At 37.3% G+C, this 15,607-nt stretch overlaps 1 protein-coding gene across 5 annotated transcripts in view; it reads left to right on the forward strand.

Annotated features, from left to right (window-relative positions):
- Positions 1-15,607, forward strand: part of celsr1a (cadherin EGF LAG seven-pass G-type receptor 1a) — a 256,246-nt gene that overhangs the window by 112,175 nt on the left and 128,464 nt on the right. For all 5 annotated transcript variants that reach the window (XM_061914463.1, XM_061914464.1, XM_061914465.1 and 2 more), the window contains exons 4-5: positions 7,892-8,114; positions 12,975-13,090. In XM_061914463.1, the coding sequence (XP_061770447.1) occupies positions 7,892-8,114; positions 12,975-13,090 (339 nt within the window). The remainder of the gene's footprint in view (positions 1-7,891; positions 8,115-12,974; positions 13,091-15,607) is intronic.

Here is a 15,607-nt window from a genome sequence, read left to right on the forward strand (position 1 = left end):
TTAATTAATTAATGTATTAAATTATTTACAGTAAATAATGTTTTTTAGACAATACATTAGTGTGACTGTGAGTGTGAATGTTGTCTGTCTATCTGTGTTGGCCCTGCGATGGGGTGGCGACTTGTCCGGGGTGTGCCCCGACTTCCGCCCGATTGTAGCTGAAATGGGCACCAGCGCCCCACGTGAGCCCAGGGGGAATGGGCGGTAGAAAATGGATGGATGATTTCTTTACAATATAAAATAAATACAATTTTGTATTCATTTATTAATGTATTTGTTTATTTATGATTTTTTTATTTTTTATTAGAAAGTATTTTTTAAATATAATTATATATTTTTTAATGTTTATTAATTCATCAGGGACAGTGCATAATATGGAATATATGTAACGACGACAGCGGTAAATGTGCCACATAATAGCACAATTGGCAAATGTAGTTTCAATCTCTTGTCTTCAGGCAGGAAAGAGAGAAACAACAATGAAAACAAAAGTACATATAAAAACTGAACTTCAAAAGACAGGTATAAATAAATAAAAAAGGCAGACTCAATATGTCCGAAAAGGAGCAGGAACAAATTTGCCTTATTTACTCATGATGATGTAGTTGTACCAAACAACATTTTCGAGCAGATAACGTAAGCGAGAAATTCCACCTCTAAGCAGGATTTGGAGGGACTTACCTGGTTATCTTTGCATGGATTTAAAGTGTCCCTGGATTTGACAGAGGAATGTAAAAGGTCTGTTCTTTGACATCCCTTTCAGCATTAAGATCTTTCTTGGTCATTCTAGATCTCAGTTTGCTCCCCTGCTAACCTTCTTTGTGTTTTCTTCTAAGATAAGGCCAAACACGCCTCCAGTTAAGACCCAGAAAAAGCGTCTCTCTTTGGGGCTTTGTCACTGATGCTCATCCCCTCCTTAAACCACATAATTGATACTTCCTCCTGAGAACCAACGTCCTCTACAGTGGACGCATAACTGGGATATTTGCGTTCAAATTGTGTAAGTCTGAGAAAACCAAAAACAAAATGTCCACTGCAGAGGACGTTCAAAGCTGCATACCACTTGTAGAAGGTACTTTAGCTAGTATAGTAGAAGTTCTCAATATTTGGACAAATCAGAAATCTAGATTATGACTCGGAGAGAGTAGGACAGACACAATTAAATACTTTAAATCAGGGGTCACCAACGCGGTACCCGCGGGCACCAGGTCGCCCGTAAGGACCAGGTGAGTAGCCCGCTGGCCTGTTTGGAAAAAAAACTCAAATAGCAGCACTTACCAGTGAGCTGCCTCTATTTTTTAAATTTTATTTATTTACTAGCAAGCTGGTCTCGCTTTGCTTGACATTTTTAATTCTAAGAGAGACAAAACTCAAATGGATTGAAAATCCAAGAAAATATTTTAAAGATTTGGTCTTCACTTGTTTAAATAAATTCATTTTTTTTTTTTTTACTTTGCTTCTTATAACTTTCAGAAAGACAATTTTAGAGAAAAAAATACAACCTTAAAAATTATTTTAGAATTTTTAAACACGTATACCTTTCTACCTTTTAAATTCCTTCCTCTTCTTTCCTGACAATTTAAATCAAAGTTCAAGTATTTTTTTTTTTATTGTAAAGAATAATAAATACATTTTAGTTTAATTCTTCAGTTTTAGCTTCTGTTTTTTCGACAAAGAATATTTGTGAAATCTTTCTTCAAACTTATGATTAAAATTTTAAAAAATTATTCTGGCAAATCTAGAAAATCTGTAGAATCAAATTTAAGTCTTATTTCAAAGTCTTTTGAATTTCTTTTAAAAAATGTTGTTATAGAAAATCTACAAGAAATAAGGATTTGTCTTTGTTAGAAATATAGCTTGGTCCAATTTGTTATATATTCTAACAAAGTGCAGATCGGATTTTAACCTATTTAAAACATGTCATCAAAATCTTAAAATTAATCTTAATCAGGAAAAATTACTAATGATGATCGATAAATTATTTAAAAAAGATTCAAATTAACTAGTTTTTCTCTTCTTTTTTTCGGTTGAATTTTGAATTTTTAAGAGTCGAAATTGAAGATAAATTTAAAAATAAATTTTTTTCGTGTTTTCTCCTCTTTTGTCCCGTTCAATTAAGTTTGTTCTTTATCATTTATTCTCTACAAAAAACTTTCCGTAAAAGGAAAAAAAATGTACAAAGGAATGACGGACAGAAATACCCTTTTTCTTTTGGGAATATTTATCTGTTTCTTTTTGTATATTTATTGTGAGAAATCATTAAGATGATCAGTGTTTCCACAAAGATAAATATAATTAATTATTAATAATAACAGAGTTAAAGGTAAATGTAACGCAGGTGTCAAATACATTTGCAGAGACTTGTAGGCTCTTGCCTTTCTATTTACTCTTTGCGGACTTCCTAGTCACGTGACCGCCACAGTCCAATCAGATGTAGGTATATACCGGTAGCCGAAAGGGACTGGTATGCTCTTGCTCTAGTTAATCTTTGGCAACTCTGCGCACTCCTCCCTTGTCACGTGACCGCCGCGGTCCAATTAGTTGTGCTTATAAGCCCATAGCAGGAAGTAGCCAGGAGACAAGACATGAGAGATCGATTGCATTTCTGCTCGAGGTAGGTTTTAAACCTTGTTTAACCTTGATGACTTTGTAGATCTTTGTAAGACAGCATCAAGATGGATTGGTTTTCCTTTGTTTTCTCCAAATCAGCTAGAAGTGAGTTACTAGGTTTTGCCTTTGGACAGGAGTACTAGTCTCCGCAAATGTATTAGACACCTGCGTTACATAAATTGAGCAATTTGGCTATTTCTGGCAATTTATGTAAGTGTGTATCAAACTGGCAGCCCTTCGCATTAATCAGTACCCAAGAAGTAGCTCTTGGTTTTAAAAAGGTTGGTGACCCCTGCTTTAAATGATACTGGTGTTATTTAAATATGTACAGTGCAAAAACTAGTGGACAGGCATTAATGGGAATGGCTATTCAAAACAAAAGAAAAAAACAGAAAGGAATCTCAACAAACAATGTCGGTTTAGTTCAGGTAATACATACAAAGTAATATTAAAAGTTCTTCAAGTTTATAGGAGCCATATGAGACTGATCGCAGTCCATATGTCCATTCGCAGTCTTACAGCCACACGGGTTTGGGTTGTGGATATGGCAGTTTGTAGGGAAAGTTCAGTTTATGGCTATGAGCCGCCTACCGGCCCGACTAGAGCAAGTGGAGTTCAGGGATCGAGGAGGTGGAGATCCTTGGACTTGGGCTCGAGGCCTATCTACAGCTCGCCATCCAAGACTTAGGGACCTGGCCTGCTAAAACACAAAACCCGGAGTTCAATCAATGTGCGCACATAAATATCAACATTAAATCATCTGTCGTTCGAACTTCCATAAATAAGTTACACTTATTATTATCGTTATTAGCGATAATACTGCTAACATTAACAATATTAAACAATCACATGTACAGTGGGGCAAAAAAGTATTTAGTCAGCCACGGATTGTGCAAGTTTTCCCACTTAAAATGATGACAGAGGTCTGTAATTTTCATCATCTGTGAAAGACAGAATGTGAAAAAAAAATCCAGGAATTCACATTGTAGGAATTTTAAATAGTTTATTTGTAAATTATGGTGGAAAATAAGTATTTGGTCAACCATTCAAAGCTCTCACTGATGGAAGGAGGTTTTGGCAAAATCTCACGATACATGGCCCCATTCATTCTTTCCTTAACACGGATCAATCGTCCTGTCTCCTTGGCAGAAAAACAACCCCAAAGCATGATGTTTCCACCCCCATCCAAAAAGTTGTATTTTGGTTTCATCTGACCACGTGCCTTGGCATTGTCTTACTGAAATAAGCAGGGGCGTCCATGATAACTTTGCTTGGATGACAACATATGTTGTTCCAAAACCTGTATGGACCATTCAGCATTAATGGTGCCTTCACAGACGTGTAAGTTACCCATGCCTTGGACACTAATGCACCCCCATACCATCACAGATGCTGGCTTTTGAACTTTGCGCCTATAACAATCCGGATGGTTATTTTCCTCTTTGTTCCGGAGGACTACACATCCACAGTTTTTTAGATATAATTTGAAATGTGGACTCGTCAGACCACAGAACACCTTTCCACTTTGCATCAGTCCATCTTAGATGAGGTCGGGCCCAGCGAAGCTGGAGGCGTTCCTTGGTGTTGTTGATAAATGGGTTTGGCTTTGCATAGCAGAGTTTTAACTTGCACTTACAGATGTAGCAACCAACTGTAGTTACTGACAGTGGTTTTATGAAGTGTTCCTAAGCCCATGTGGTGATATCCTCAGTATTCTTCTTCCTCCAAACTTGACAAGTTGAGTTTATACCAAAATGTTATATTTTGGTTTCATCTGACCACATGACATCCTCCAAATCCTCTGCTGTATCATCCATGTATCCATTTTGGTACAAACTCAACTTGTCGTGTTAGGAGGAAGAAGAATACTGAGTTGCATCCCAAGAACACCATACATACTGTGAAGCATGGGGGTGGAAACATCATGCTTTGGGGCTGTTTTTCTGCTAAGGGGACAGGACGATTGATCCGTGTTAAGGAAAGAATGAATGGGGCCATGTATCGTGAGATTTTGAGCCAAAACCTCCTTCCATCAGTGAGAGCTTTGAATGGTTGACCAAATACTTATTTTCCCCCATAATTTACAAATAAATTTGTGAAAATTCCTACATTGTGAATTCCTGGATTTTTTTTTCCACATTCTGTCTCTCACAGTTGAAGTGTACCTATGATGAAAATTACAGACCTCTGTCATCATTTTAAGTGGGAGAACTTTCACAATCCGTAGCTGACTAAATACTTTTTTGCCCCACTGTATGTACAAAACAACAAACATGACAGTACACAGCGTTGTCACTATGACAGGTGTAACCGCGCTCCAGTGGCCGTGTTCATTCATTGTCTTTACTGCAGCATAAAAAATGCAGATGGCCTTAAAACGCCACAATACTGAGTCACCATATTTAAGTACCCAAAATAAAGACTCAACATAAATAGAAATTCAATCGGATCAGAAACATTGGAGGAAACGGGATTAAAACCCGATGCTAACCGGCCATAGAAAATACATGGGTACGGCTAGTAGCTACTATTAGCAAACAAATTCACTTACCAACTCGGCTTAATATCTCAACATCGACACACTTTTCGTCGCAACTTGGCCCTGATGGTCGGCACCTATAAGTTTACCATTAGTGGTAAGATGTTGGACGGCTGGATTTTCATTATGCAGGCAAACGACAACTTTAAAACATACCGGCTTCAGATGTCCCCAGGCTTAGCCACCGCACCTGACAACCATCTTAAAGGGGAACATTATCACCAAACCTATGTAAGCGTCAATATATACCTTGATGTTGCAGAAAAAAGACCATGCATTTTTTTAACCGATTTCCGAACTCTAAATGGGTGAATTTTGGCAAATTAAACGCCTTTCTGTTTATCGGTCTTTTAGCGATGACGTCAGAACGTGACGTCACCGAGGTAATACAGCCGCCACTTTCATTTTCAAAACATTACAAACACCGGGTCTCAGTTTGGTTATTTTCCGTTTTTTTGACTATTTTTTGGAACCTTGGAGACATCATGCCTCGTCGGTGTGTTGTCGGAGGGTGTAACAACACTAACAGGGAGGGATTCAAGTTGCACCACTGGCAAGAAATCTGCTGCCAGACCCCCATTGAATGTGCCAGAGTGTGCACATTTTACTGGCGATGCTAAGACAGACATGGCACAGAGATGTATGGATAACCTGCAGATGCATTTGCAACGATTAAGTCAACGAAATCACAAAGGTGAGTTTTGTTGATGTCGTTGACTTATGTGCTAATCAGACATATTTGGTCACGGCATGACTGCCATCTAATCGATGCTAACATGCTACGCTAATCGATGCTAATATGCTATTTACGCTAGCTGTATGTACATTTGAAACTAGATACTCACATTTAATGCAAAACAAACACTTACCAATCGACGGATTTAAGATGCTCCTGTGTCACAAGATGCGAAAGTCCTGATCGTTTGGTCCGCACATTTTACCGGCGATGCTAATAAGGCAGCCATGCTATGGGCCACTTCATTAGGTACACCCATGCTATGGCCGAATAGCGTCAATAGCTATTCGCTCAATAGCTTCGATTTCTTCTTCAATTTATTTTTCGCTATCTGCCTCCATACTCCGACCATGTGTTTCAATACATGCGTAATCTGTTGAATCGCTTAAACCGCTGAAATCCGAGTCTGAATCCGAGCTAATGTCGCTATATCTTGCTGTGGTAACCGCCATGTTGTTTGTATTGGCAGCCCTGTATGACGTCACAGGGAAATGGACAGTCGCATCGCAAATAGCGAAAATCAAGCACTTTAAAGCTTTTTTTAGGGATATCCCGGGAGGTGTAAAATTTTGAAAAAAACTTAGAAAAATAAAACAAGCCACTGGGAACTGATTTTTATTATTTTTAACCCTTTTGAAATTGTGATAATGTTCCCCTTTAAGACGATGGGTTATATAGAGCGCGATACGCTGCAGCGGGTCACGTGAGCGCGTGTTGTAAACTCGCGAGATTAATTGTGGAAACGGCGCAGGTAATAATAAGGGATGCCATGAGAGGAAATATGGCTTATTTCCCACCTGTGTTACACACTTCTTTTGGCTCTCAACGAAAGCGGACGCTTTACCCCCCCTATCCAATATCCTTCTGAGAGCCTTTTTTTGCGCTGTTCTCCGATATCTAAAACATTGAATTGATAAACTGGTCTCTCAACTCATTTGACAAGATCTTCTCAACAAGTAGCTCAGGTTCAGGGTAACCTGCCTGTCTTGACGGAACTTTTGCTGCTGGGAGTGGAGGGTCGTGTGTCTGGCGATTCCTTCCATTTAAAGACACTGAAGAGGTCTATCTATTTAAAAATGTGATAATAGGTCATTTGCTGGATTAAACTTTGCTGTGGTCTATCGACAAATTCAGAAGGCGATGGCAGCCGTTCAAGAAGCCCAAAGGCTGCCCGTCGTGATGGAGCTGTGGGAACTTAGACTTTGGCGATTTCTGAATTCCATCCATCCATTTTCTACCTCTTATTCCCCTTTGAGGTCGCGGGGGGCGCTGGTGCCCATCTCAGCTAAAATCCGGCGGAAGGTGGCGTACACCCTGGACAAGTCGCCACGTCATCGCAGGGCCAACACAGATATCAGTCAATCAATCAATGTTTATTTATATAGCCCCAAATCACAAATGTCTCAAAGGACTGCACAAATCATTACGACTACAACATCCTCGGAAGAACCCACAAAAGGGCAAGGAAAACTCACACCCAGTGGGCAGGGAGAATTCACATCCAGATAAACAGACATTCACACTCACATTCACACACTAGGACCAATTTTGTGTTGCCAATCTGAATTAAACCGCAAATTTGGATAACATCTCGGAGAAGCTTTTCGCTCTGCAAAACGAAATTAGGATCAATCTAAGAAACAGAACAGACAACTCGAGGAGACAAACAATTGACATTTGTTTGCTCGGCCTAACCAAAACACTCCTTATCTGCAATGACCTTGCCAAGGTCATGCTGTAAACACCCCAGTAAGAGAAAGACGCTCCTAATACCTTCGCATTTTTTCAGAGACACCTGAGATGTTGAATCCATTTCTTGATGCTGAACAGAGCGACTTCCAGGACTACGGACAAAACAAGCACCCATGGACTACATCTTATCATATGTCAAATCCTGGACGGGTCGTGCTGAAAACTAATTTTGTTGTATTTTTTAGGTGCATCGACAATAAAGTCCTATTCTGGTCTACATGTGGTATAAATAATTGTCACGTCTGTTCCCGTAGGTGAGCACTGCGAGGTGAACGTCTCATCGGGTCGCTGTGTGCCAGGCGTGTGCAAGAACGGCGGCGAGTGCGTCAACCGTCTAGCCGGCGGCTTTGTGTGCCAGTGTCAGCCCGGCGAGTACGAGAAGCCTTACTGCGAGATGACCACGCGCAGCTTCCCCGGACAGTCCTTTGTCACCTTCAGGGGCCTCAGGCAAAGGTTCCACTTTACTGTATCGCTCATGTGAGTAATAACACTAATAATACCTTCCCGATATTATATATTTATTACCATAGTTTAGTTTATGCAGGGTTGCCGCGGTGATGACAGAGACTTATAATGTGGGATGTGTATCATCACAAAAAAGTGACAGAATTGCCGCCATATTTGGTTGCTTTAATCTGGATCTGATTTACATGCAGGATTAGTGGCTGTAATGTAAAAGCAAGTTAAATCTAAATCCAATCCACATTGTACAAATGGAAACAATTCAAGTAAAAAATTGCATTCAAGACTGATCCCTTTTTCATATCCTATTGGAATTAAACACTAACTCAGTGTGAAGTGTGCTTACATGAAGGTAAGTGCACAGCATGTACTTGTATGACCCAATCCAAACAACCTTCCCTAGTAATGGCGCAGAAAAAAAAATCCCCTGCACAAAAAATCAACACACATGGTAACACATTACGCAACCTTCTCACTTTACTTTGTGGATATTATAAAAATGTCTTATCGGCATAAACATTTGAAATTTCATCCATTCCAAGGCATGATGGGAAAAATGCAAAAAAACACCCCACAGTCATCTTCTGGCTGCATGATATTTCTGCATTTTTTTAAAGCAATCAAATGCTGTAGATAAAATACTTTCAGTCGTCAAATGCACAATTAAATACAAGTTGTACTATCCAATTTAGTTTTTTAAAATAATTAAATCACATAGTAATTCCATGTGTTGGGATCAATAAATACAATGAAAAAAACCAAGTTATTATGATGGGCTTCACGGTGGCAGAGGGGTTAGTGCGTCTGCCTCACAATACGAAGTTCCTGCAGTCCTGGGTTCAAATCCAGGCTCGGGATCTTTCTGTGTGGAGTTTGCATGTCCTCCCCGTGAATGCGTGGGTTCACTCCGGGTACTCCGGCTTCCTCCCATTTCCAAAGACATGCACCTGGGGATAGGTTGATTGGCAACACTAAATTGGCCCTAGTGTGTGAATGTTGTCTGTCTATCTGTGTTGGCCCTGTGATGAGGTGGCGACTTGTCCAGGGTGTACCCCGCCTTCCGCCCGATTGTAGCTGAGATAGGCGCCAGCGCCCCCGCGACCCCAAAAGGGAATAAGCGGTAGAAAATGGATGGAAGTTATTATGATTAAAGGCCTACTGAAACCCACTACTACCCACCACGCAGTCTGATAGTTTATATATCAATGATGAAATATTAACATTGCAACACATGCCAATACGGCCAAGTTAGTTTACTAAATTGCAATTTTAAATTTCGCTCCGATGTATCATGCTGAAACGTCGCAGTATGATGACACGTACGCGTGACGTCACGCATTGTAGAGGACATTTTGGTCCAGCACCGTTCCCAGCTATAAGTCGTCTGTTTTCATCGCATAATTCCACAGTATTCTGGACATCTGTGTTGCTGAATCTATTGCAATTTGTTCAATGAATAATGGAGACGTCAAAGAAGAAAGCTGTAGTTGGGAAGCAGTGTATTGCGGCCGCCTTTAGCAACACAAACACAGCCGGTGTTTCATTGTTTACATTCCCGAAAGATGACGGTGAAGCTTTACTATGGAACAGAGCCGTCAAGCGAACACAGTTGGATTGGACCACACACACAAAGTACAGTGTATTATGCAGCGATCATTTCGAAAGATCGTGTTTAGAAGAGGGTCCCTTGCGAAGGGCGGAGATGGGCATCGCCACCACCCGTCGACTGGTGCTGAAGAAAGGTGTGGGGCCGACCTTCTGGTTGTACAGGTACGACCATATAATCTCACTAAAACACTAGTAACACAATAAGCAGATAAGGGATTTTCCAGAATTATCCTAGTAAATTTGTCTAATAACATCTGAAACGCTCCCACTGTATAGTTTTTTTTTTTCTAGTCCTTCACTCTCACTTTCCTCATCCATTAATCTTTCATCTTTGCTCAAATTAATGGGGGATTCGTCGTTTTCTCGGTCCGAATCGCTCTCGGTGCTGGTGGCCATGATTGTAAACAATGTTCAGATGTGAGGAACTCCACAACCCGTGACGTCAAGCGCACATCGTCTGCTACTTCTGGTACAGGCAAGGCTTTTTTATCAGCACCAAAAGTTGCAAACTTTATCGTCGATGTTCCTTTCAGCAAAAATATGGCAATATCACGAAATGATCAATTATGACACATGGAATGGACCTGCTATCCCCGTTTTAAATAAGAACATCTAATTTCAGTAGGCCTTTAAAATGGATAATAGTTTAATTGGTTGGTATTAAAAAAGGCGTAATGTAAAAACAAGTTTAATCTAGACCTGATCCAGATTGGACAGCTATTGAAAAGCCACATGTAACTTGTTGAGATATTCTCAGCAGACCAGGTTGTAATTCCCACTTTGGCCAGAGGAAAACCAAAACAAGACGCACCGAGATGCCGGGCTATTTGATCACGATAGAACATTCCGTCTCGTTTTGCTTCCTGACCAAAGGTAGGGAAAGTTTGAGCAATAACGATGCGAGTCAATCAGCAGCATGATGGCAAGAAAACAGGAAAGTCTTTGTGATGAGTTTCCCTTATCAGCGTCTGGCTACCGCCATCCCCACTTCCTGCCTGGCTGGCATCTGCCTGCTGACTCCTCTGCCCTCACCTTTCATTCCCAGCGCTCACACGTGAACTTTGCTCCCTCGCCGCCGCCAGGTTGACGCTTTCGTATCATGGAGGCGCACAAACGCTTCATCGAATGGAGCGTTTCCTCTCCAAAAGTCCACGGCTCACACACTTCCTGTTTTCTCCTCCCAAATTACATTTCTTGAAAAGTTTTTCAATACGATGATAGACAAAAGACCTGATGGCAATTTAACGATGAATTTCAATTAAGATAACTTAAGATATTTTTTGTATTTTTTTTTATTCACACTGAATTGTGTTTGTATTAATTTATTGTAATTATCATGACCTAGATTATATATTTGTATTTTTCTAATATGAAAGGTGAAAAAGTTGTAAATGTTATTACTTATATTGATTGTAAAAAAAGATGATATTTTTGATTTTTTATTGATAAAAAAATTTGTATTTATATTTATTTAAGTGTTGTTAACCAAAATATTTTTTATTTTTTATAGTAACAAATTAAATTACTAATTATTTTAATTATTATAACTTAGATATATTTTTAATTAAATGTTTTAAGATGCAAGATGCACAAGTATTTAGTGACCTATTGAAAAAGTACTATTATTTATCTTATTTATTTTATGTATTGCTAATATATTTTTTTAATATTGTTTATTTTAATTATAGAAATATAGATGTATTTTTCTAATATCAACTTTTAATTATAATATCGATTTTTTTATTATGTTTTTTATATGCAAATGTATTTAGACACCAATTAGATATTTAGTTATTTTTAATTATAATCACCTATATTTTTTTCTTTTTATTGGTACTAAATCACCAAAAATGATTCCTGGGCACGGCCACCGCTGCCGCTCACTGCTCCCCTCACCTCCCAGGGGGTGATCAAGGGTGATGGGTCAAATGCAGAGAATAACTTCAACACAACTAGTGTGCGTGTGACAATTGGTACTTTAAAACTCGTATATTATTATTATTATTTTTTTAAATAACCCGTTTTTTATACTCACAAATTAATTTAGTATTTATTTTAATGATAATAAGATAGATTCTTTTATAAAAAATGTTTTAAGGTTCAAGGCGCAAAAGTATTTGGACACCTATTGGAAAGCTGAATTTCCTCCAGGGATCAATAAAGTACTTCTATTCTATTCTATGTAATTATTATTTATTTTCAATGATAATAACATAGATTTTCATCCATTTATCTAATGACATTAAAACTGTTTATTATATTCATTTTAATTACAATAACACAGATGTTTTGTTTATTTTTTCTATTGTGTAGTTAAATTACTATTTATTTTATTTATAATAATCTATCCATCCATCCATCCATTTTGTACCGCTTATTCCATAATCTAGATTTTTTTAATTTAAATTTGTTGAATGCAAAATGCAAAAATATTTCGATACCTATTGGAAATGTAATTACTATTCATTTTATTATAATAACCTAGATTTTTTTTTAATACCAAGTAGTTAAATTACTATTTGTTATACTTATAATAACCTAGATTTTTTTTTTTTAAATAAATTTTTTTAAGATGCAATATCCAAAAGTATTTGAACAAAAAAGATAATTTAGAATAATACATAATGTTGGATATAGAGAACATACAAACCCTTTATTCAATAAATCAAAAATATTGAAATTCAATAACTTGGTGCATTTGCAAACAGCTAAAATGATTTACAAAGCAAACTTTAACCTGCTACCGAAGAATGTACAACAATTCTTCTCAACAAAAGAGAAGAAATATAACCGTAGAGTAAAATCTAATTTAAAACATCTGTACGCACGGACAACACTTAAAACCTTTAGCATATCTGTATATGGAATTAAATTAAGGAATGGATTAAGCAAATCAATTAAATAATGTACTAATATGATCTAATTTATGAGGCGGTTCAAATGATCCATCTCATCAAGCGAATTATAACTTATATAACGACTCAGGAGAAGAACTGATGTATTTAGAACACATTAATGTGAATTGAGAACAGGAAATGTATGTTTGTAATTGCTACGAGGAGGAAAAAGGGTGAGGATTCGATAAGCCGTTTTGGACATGTTGTAAAGAAAATATGTAAAATATGTGACATATCAAATTGATACTGTATAAATGTTCGAAATACATTTTAACCCAACCAATAGGAAATACTGTATGTGTCCCAAATACTTTTTTAAATCTTGGTTTTAAAGACAAAATTTAACATATACTGATGTTTATTTTACCAGGTTTGCTACAAGAGAACGCAACGCCCTGCTCCTCTACAACGGCAGGTTCAACGAGAAACACGACTTCATCGCTTTGGAAGTCATCGACGAACAGATTCAACTCACCTTCTCTGGAGGTGAGGCTCATTTTTCTGATAACCGCCGAGCAGAGGTGGGTAGTAACGCGCTACATTTACTCCGTTACATTTACTTGAGTAACTTTTGGGATAAAATTGTACTTGTAAGAGTAGTTTTAATGCAACATACTTTTACTTTTACTTGAGTATATTTATAGAGAAGAAACGCTACTTTTACTCCGCTGGGGCGGTATAGCTCGGTTGGTAGAGTGGCCGTGCCAGCAACTTGGGGGTTGCAGGTTCGATTCCCACTTCCGCCACCCTAGTCACTGCCGTCGTGTCCTTGGGCAAGACACTTTACCCACCTGCTCCCAGTGCCACCCACACTGGTTTAAATGTAACTTAGATATTGGGTTTCACTATGTAAAGCGCTTTGACTCTCTAGAGAAAAGCGCTATATAAATATAGATCACAGATCACATCTACATTCAGCTACCGATTTTTATCGATTTGTTAATGCACGTTTTGTTTTGTCAGACAGACCTTCAAAGTAGGATCTATCCCATGTCCGCGTTTCACCAATCAAATGCAGTCACTGGTGACATTTGACTCCGTTTCACCAATCAAATGCAGTCACTGGTGACCTTTGACTCCGTTTCACCAATCGAATGCAGTCACTGGTGACGTTTCACTCCGTTTCACCAATCAAATGCAGTCACTGGCGACGTTTGACTCCGTTTCACCAATCAAACAAAGCCAGGCGGTCACATGATTAACTGCACACTTTTTTAAAATTTTATTTATAGACCTTTATTTATAAATTTCAACATTTACAAACAGTTGACAATAATAATCTAAGTACAAAAACAGTGTAAAAACCCTACAAAACAATGCCAGGGGGTTGTAAATTCAAAGTAACTAAAATAGAATGCAAAAATATACTTATATATAAAATAAACAAAGTGCAAAGCCATATGCTCACTCAACTTAAATTTGGAACACAGCATCATCGTTTTTCACAGCTTTTTGGTTGTTAGAGGTAGAGTGTTTTATTGTAGAGTTCTAAATCTTTTTTAAAGGCACAAAAAACAGGTCGGGTATTGAGAAACTTACATTTATGAATATAAAACTTAGCCAATAGTATAATGAGGTTGCAAAGGTACGATTAATTTTCAAATTTTTTTTCAATACAGTGTAAAACCAAATATATATTATTTAATGTATATTATTGTTTTAGTTGCTTAAGAGATCTCCCTGGCTCTGAATTTGTTAATTGTCATTTTTTATGTTTTTGTGCATTACTTGTTGCCGTCATCATTAAACGAGCAGGTTACTCATCAGTTACTCAGTACTTGAGTAGTTTTGTCACAACATACTTTTTACTTTTACTCAAGTTAATATTTGGGTGACTACTCCTTACTTTTACTCGAGTAATACATCTCTAAAGTAACAGTACTCTTACTTGAGTACAATTTCTGGCTACTCTACCCACCTCTGCCGCCGAGCCACACTTCAAACGCATCAATCCGGTTTATTTTCCAAGCCACTCCACTTTCCCATGGTCGCACACGGGGAGTTCTGTTTCAGTCTGATGGAGTTAGTTCAACCCTGTTTGGGAATAGAGCCAAATCTGAAGTGGCTTTAAAGTTGAGTGCACTAATTATCAAAATTAATATGGATTACAACTTGAAAAGAGGAAATTCTCTAACTGGCCTACACTACCTCTGATGTATAATAACCTTTGTTTGCTATTCTTTATGAATCTACATTTTCAAGCTACTATGTAAAATGCCACTTAAAAAAACATATACTCATTAATATAAAATAAATAAGGTAATTAATTTAATTCAACTGTCTTTTTTGGCTGACTTAACATTTTCTGCAAATGCACATATAAGAACTTGGTTAGGAATATTATTAATATTGTGAATATTATTTATTATTATTATTATCATTTAGTCATTATGATATTTTAGTTATTTTTAAATGTATTAAACTGATTATAATCCCTCAAGGAGAAATTACAATACTATTTATTTTGATGCACAGTCCACAGAACCAGACCACACACATTGGCAAGCAAGGGGAGGTGTCAGTGGGAGGGGCCATGCCAAAAAATATTAATAAATCATGGTCAAAATATAATCATGAATAATACTGATAATTAAATGTGTTAGTATTTAAATATTTAACTTAAAAACAAGGTTAATATAAATTAAATAAATCACAATTTTTAGTATCAACAAATACATTTAAAAAAATATAGGTCATTATAATCCATCCATCCATCCATTTTCTACCGCTTATTCCCTTTGGGGGCGCTGGTGCCTATCTCAGCTACAATCGGGCGGAAGGCGGAGTACACCCTGGACAAGTCGCCAACTCATCGCAGGGCAGGTAATTTTTAAGAAAATTAATAATAATTGTTGGTATTTAAAAAAATTAACTAAACAATCTAGGTTATTAAAAATAATATACATTTTAATTTCTTAGTATTATAAATTGTTAAAACAATTTGGTTATTATTGATAAAATAAACAGTATTTTTGTTAGTATCAGTAAATAGAATAATCAATT

This window comes from Nerophis ophidion, linkage group LG10, assembly GCF_033978795.1.
Source record: "Nerophis ophidion isolate RoL-2023_Sa linkage group LG10, RoL_Noph_v1.0, whole genome shotgun sequence".
Classification (NCBI taxonomy): Eukaryota; Metazoa; Chordata; class Actinopteri; order Syngnathiformes; family Syngnathidae; genus Nerophis; species Nerophis ophidion.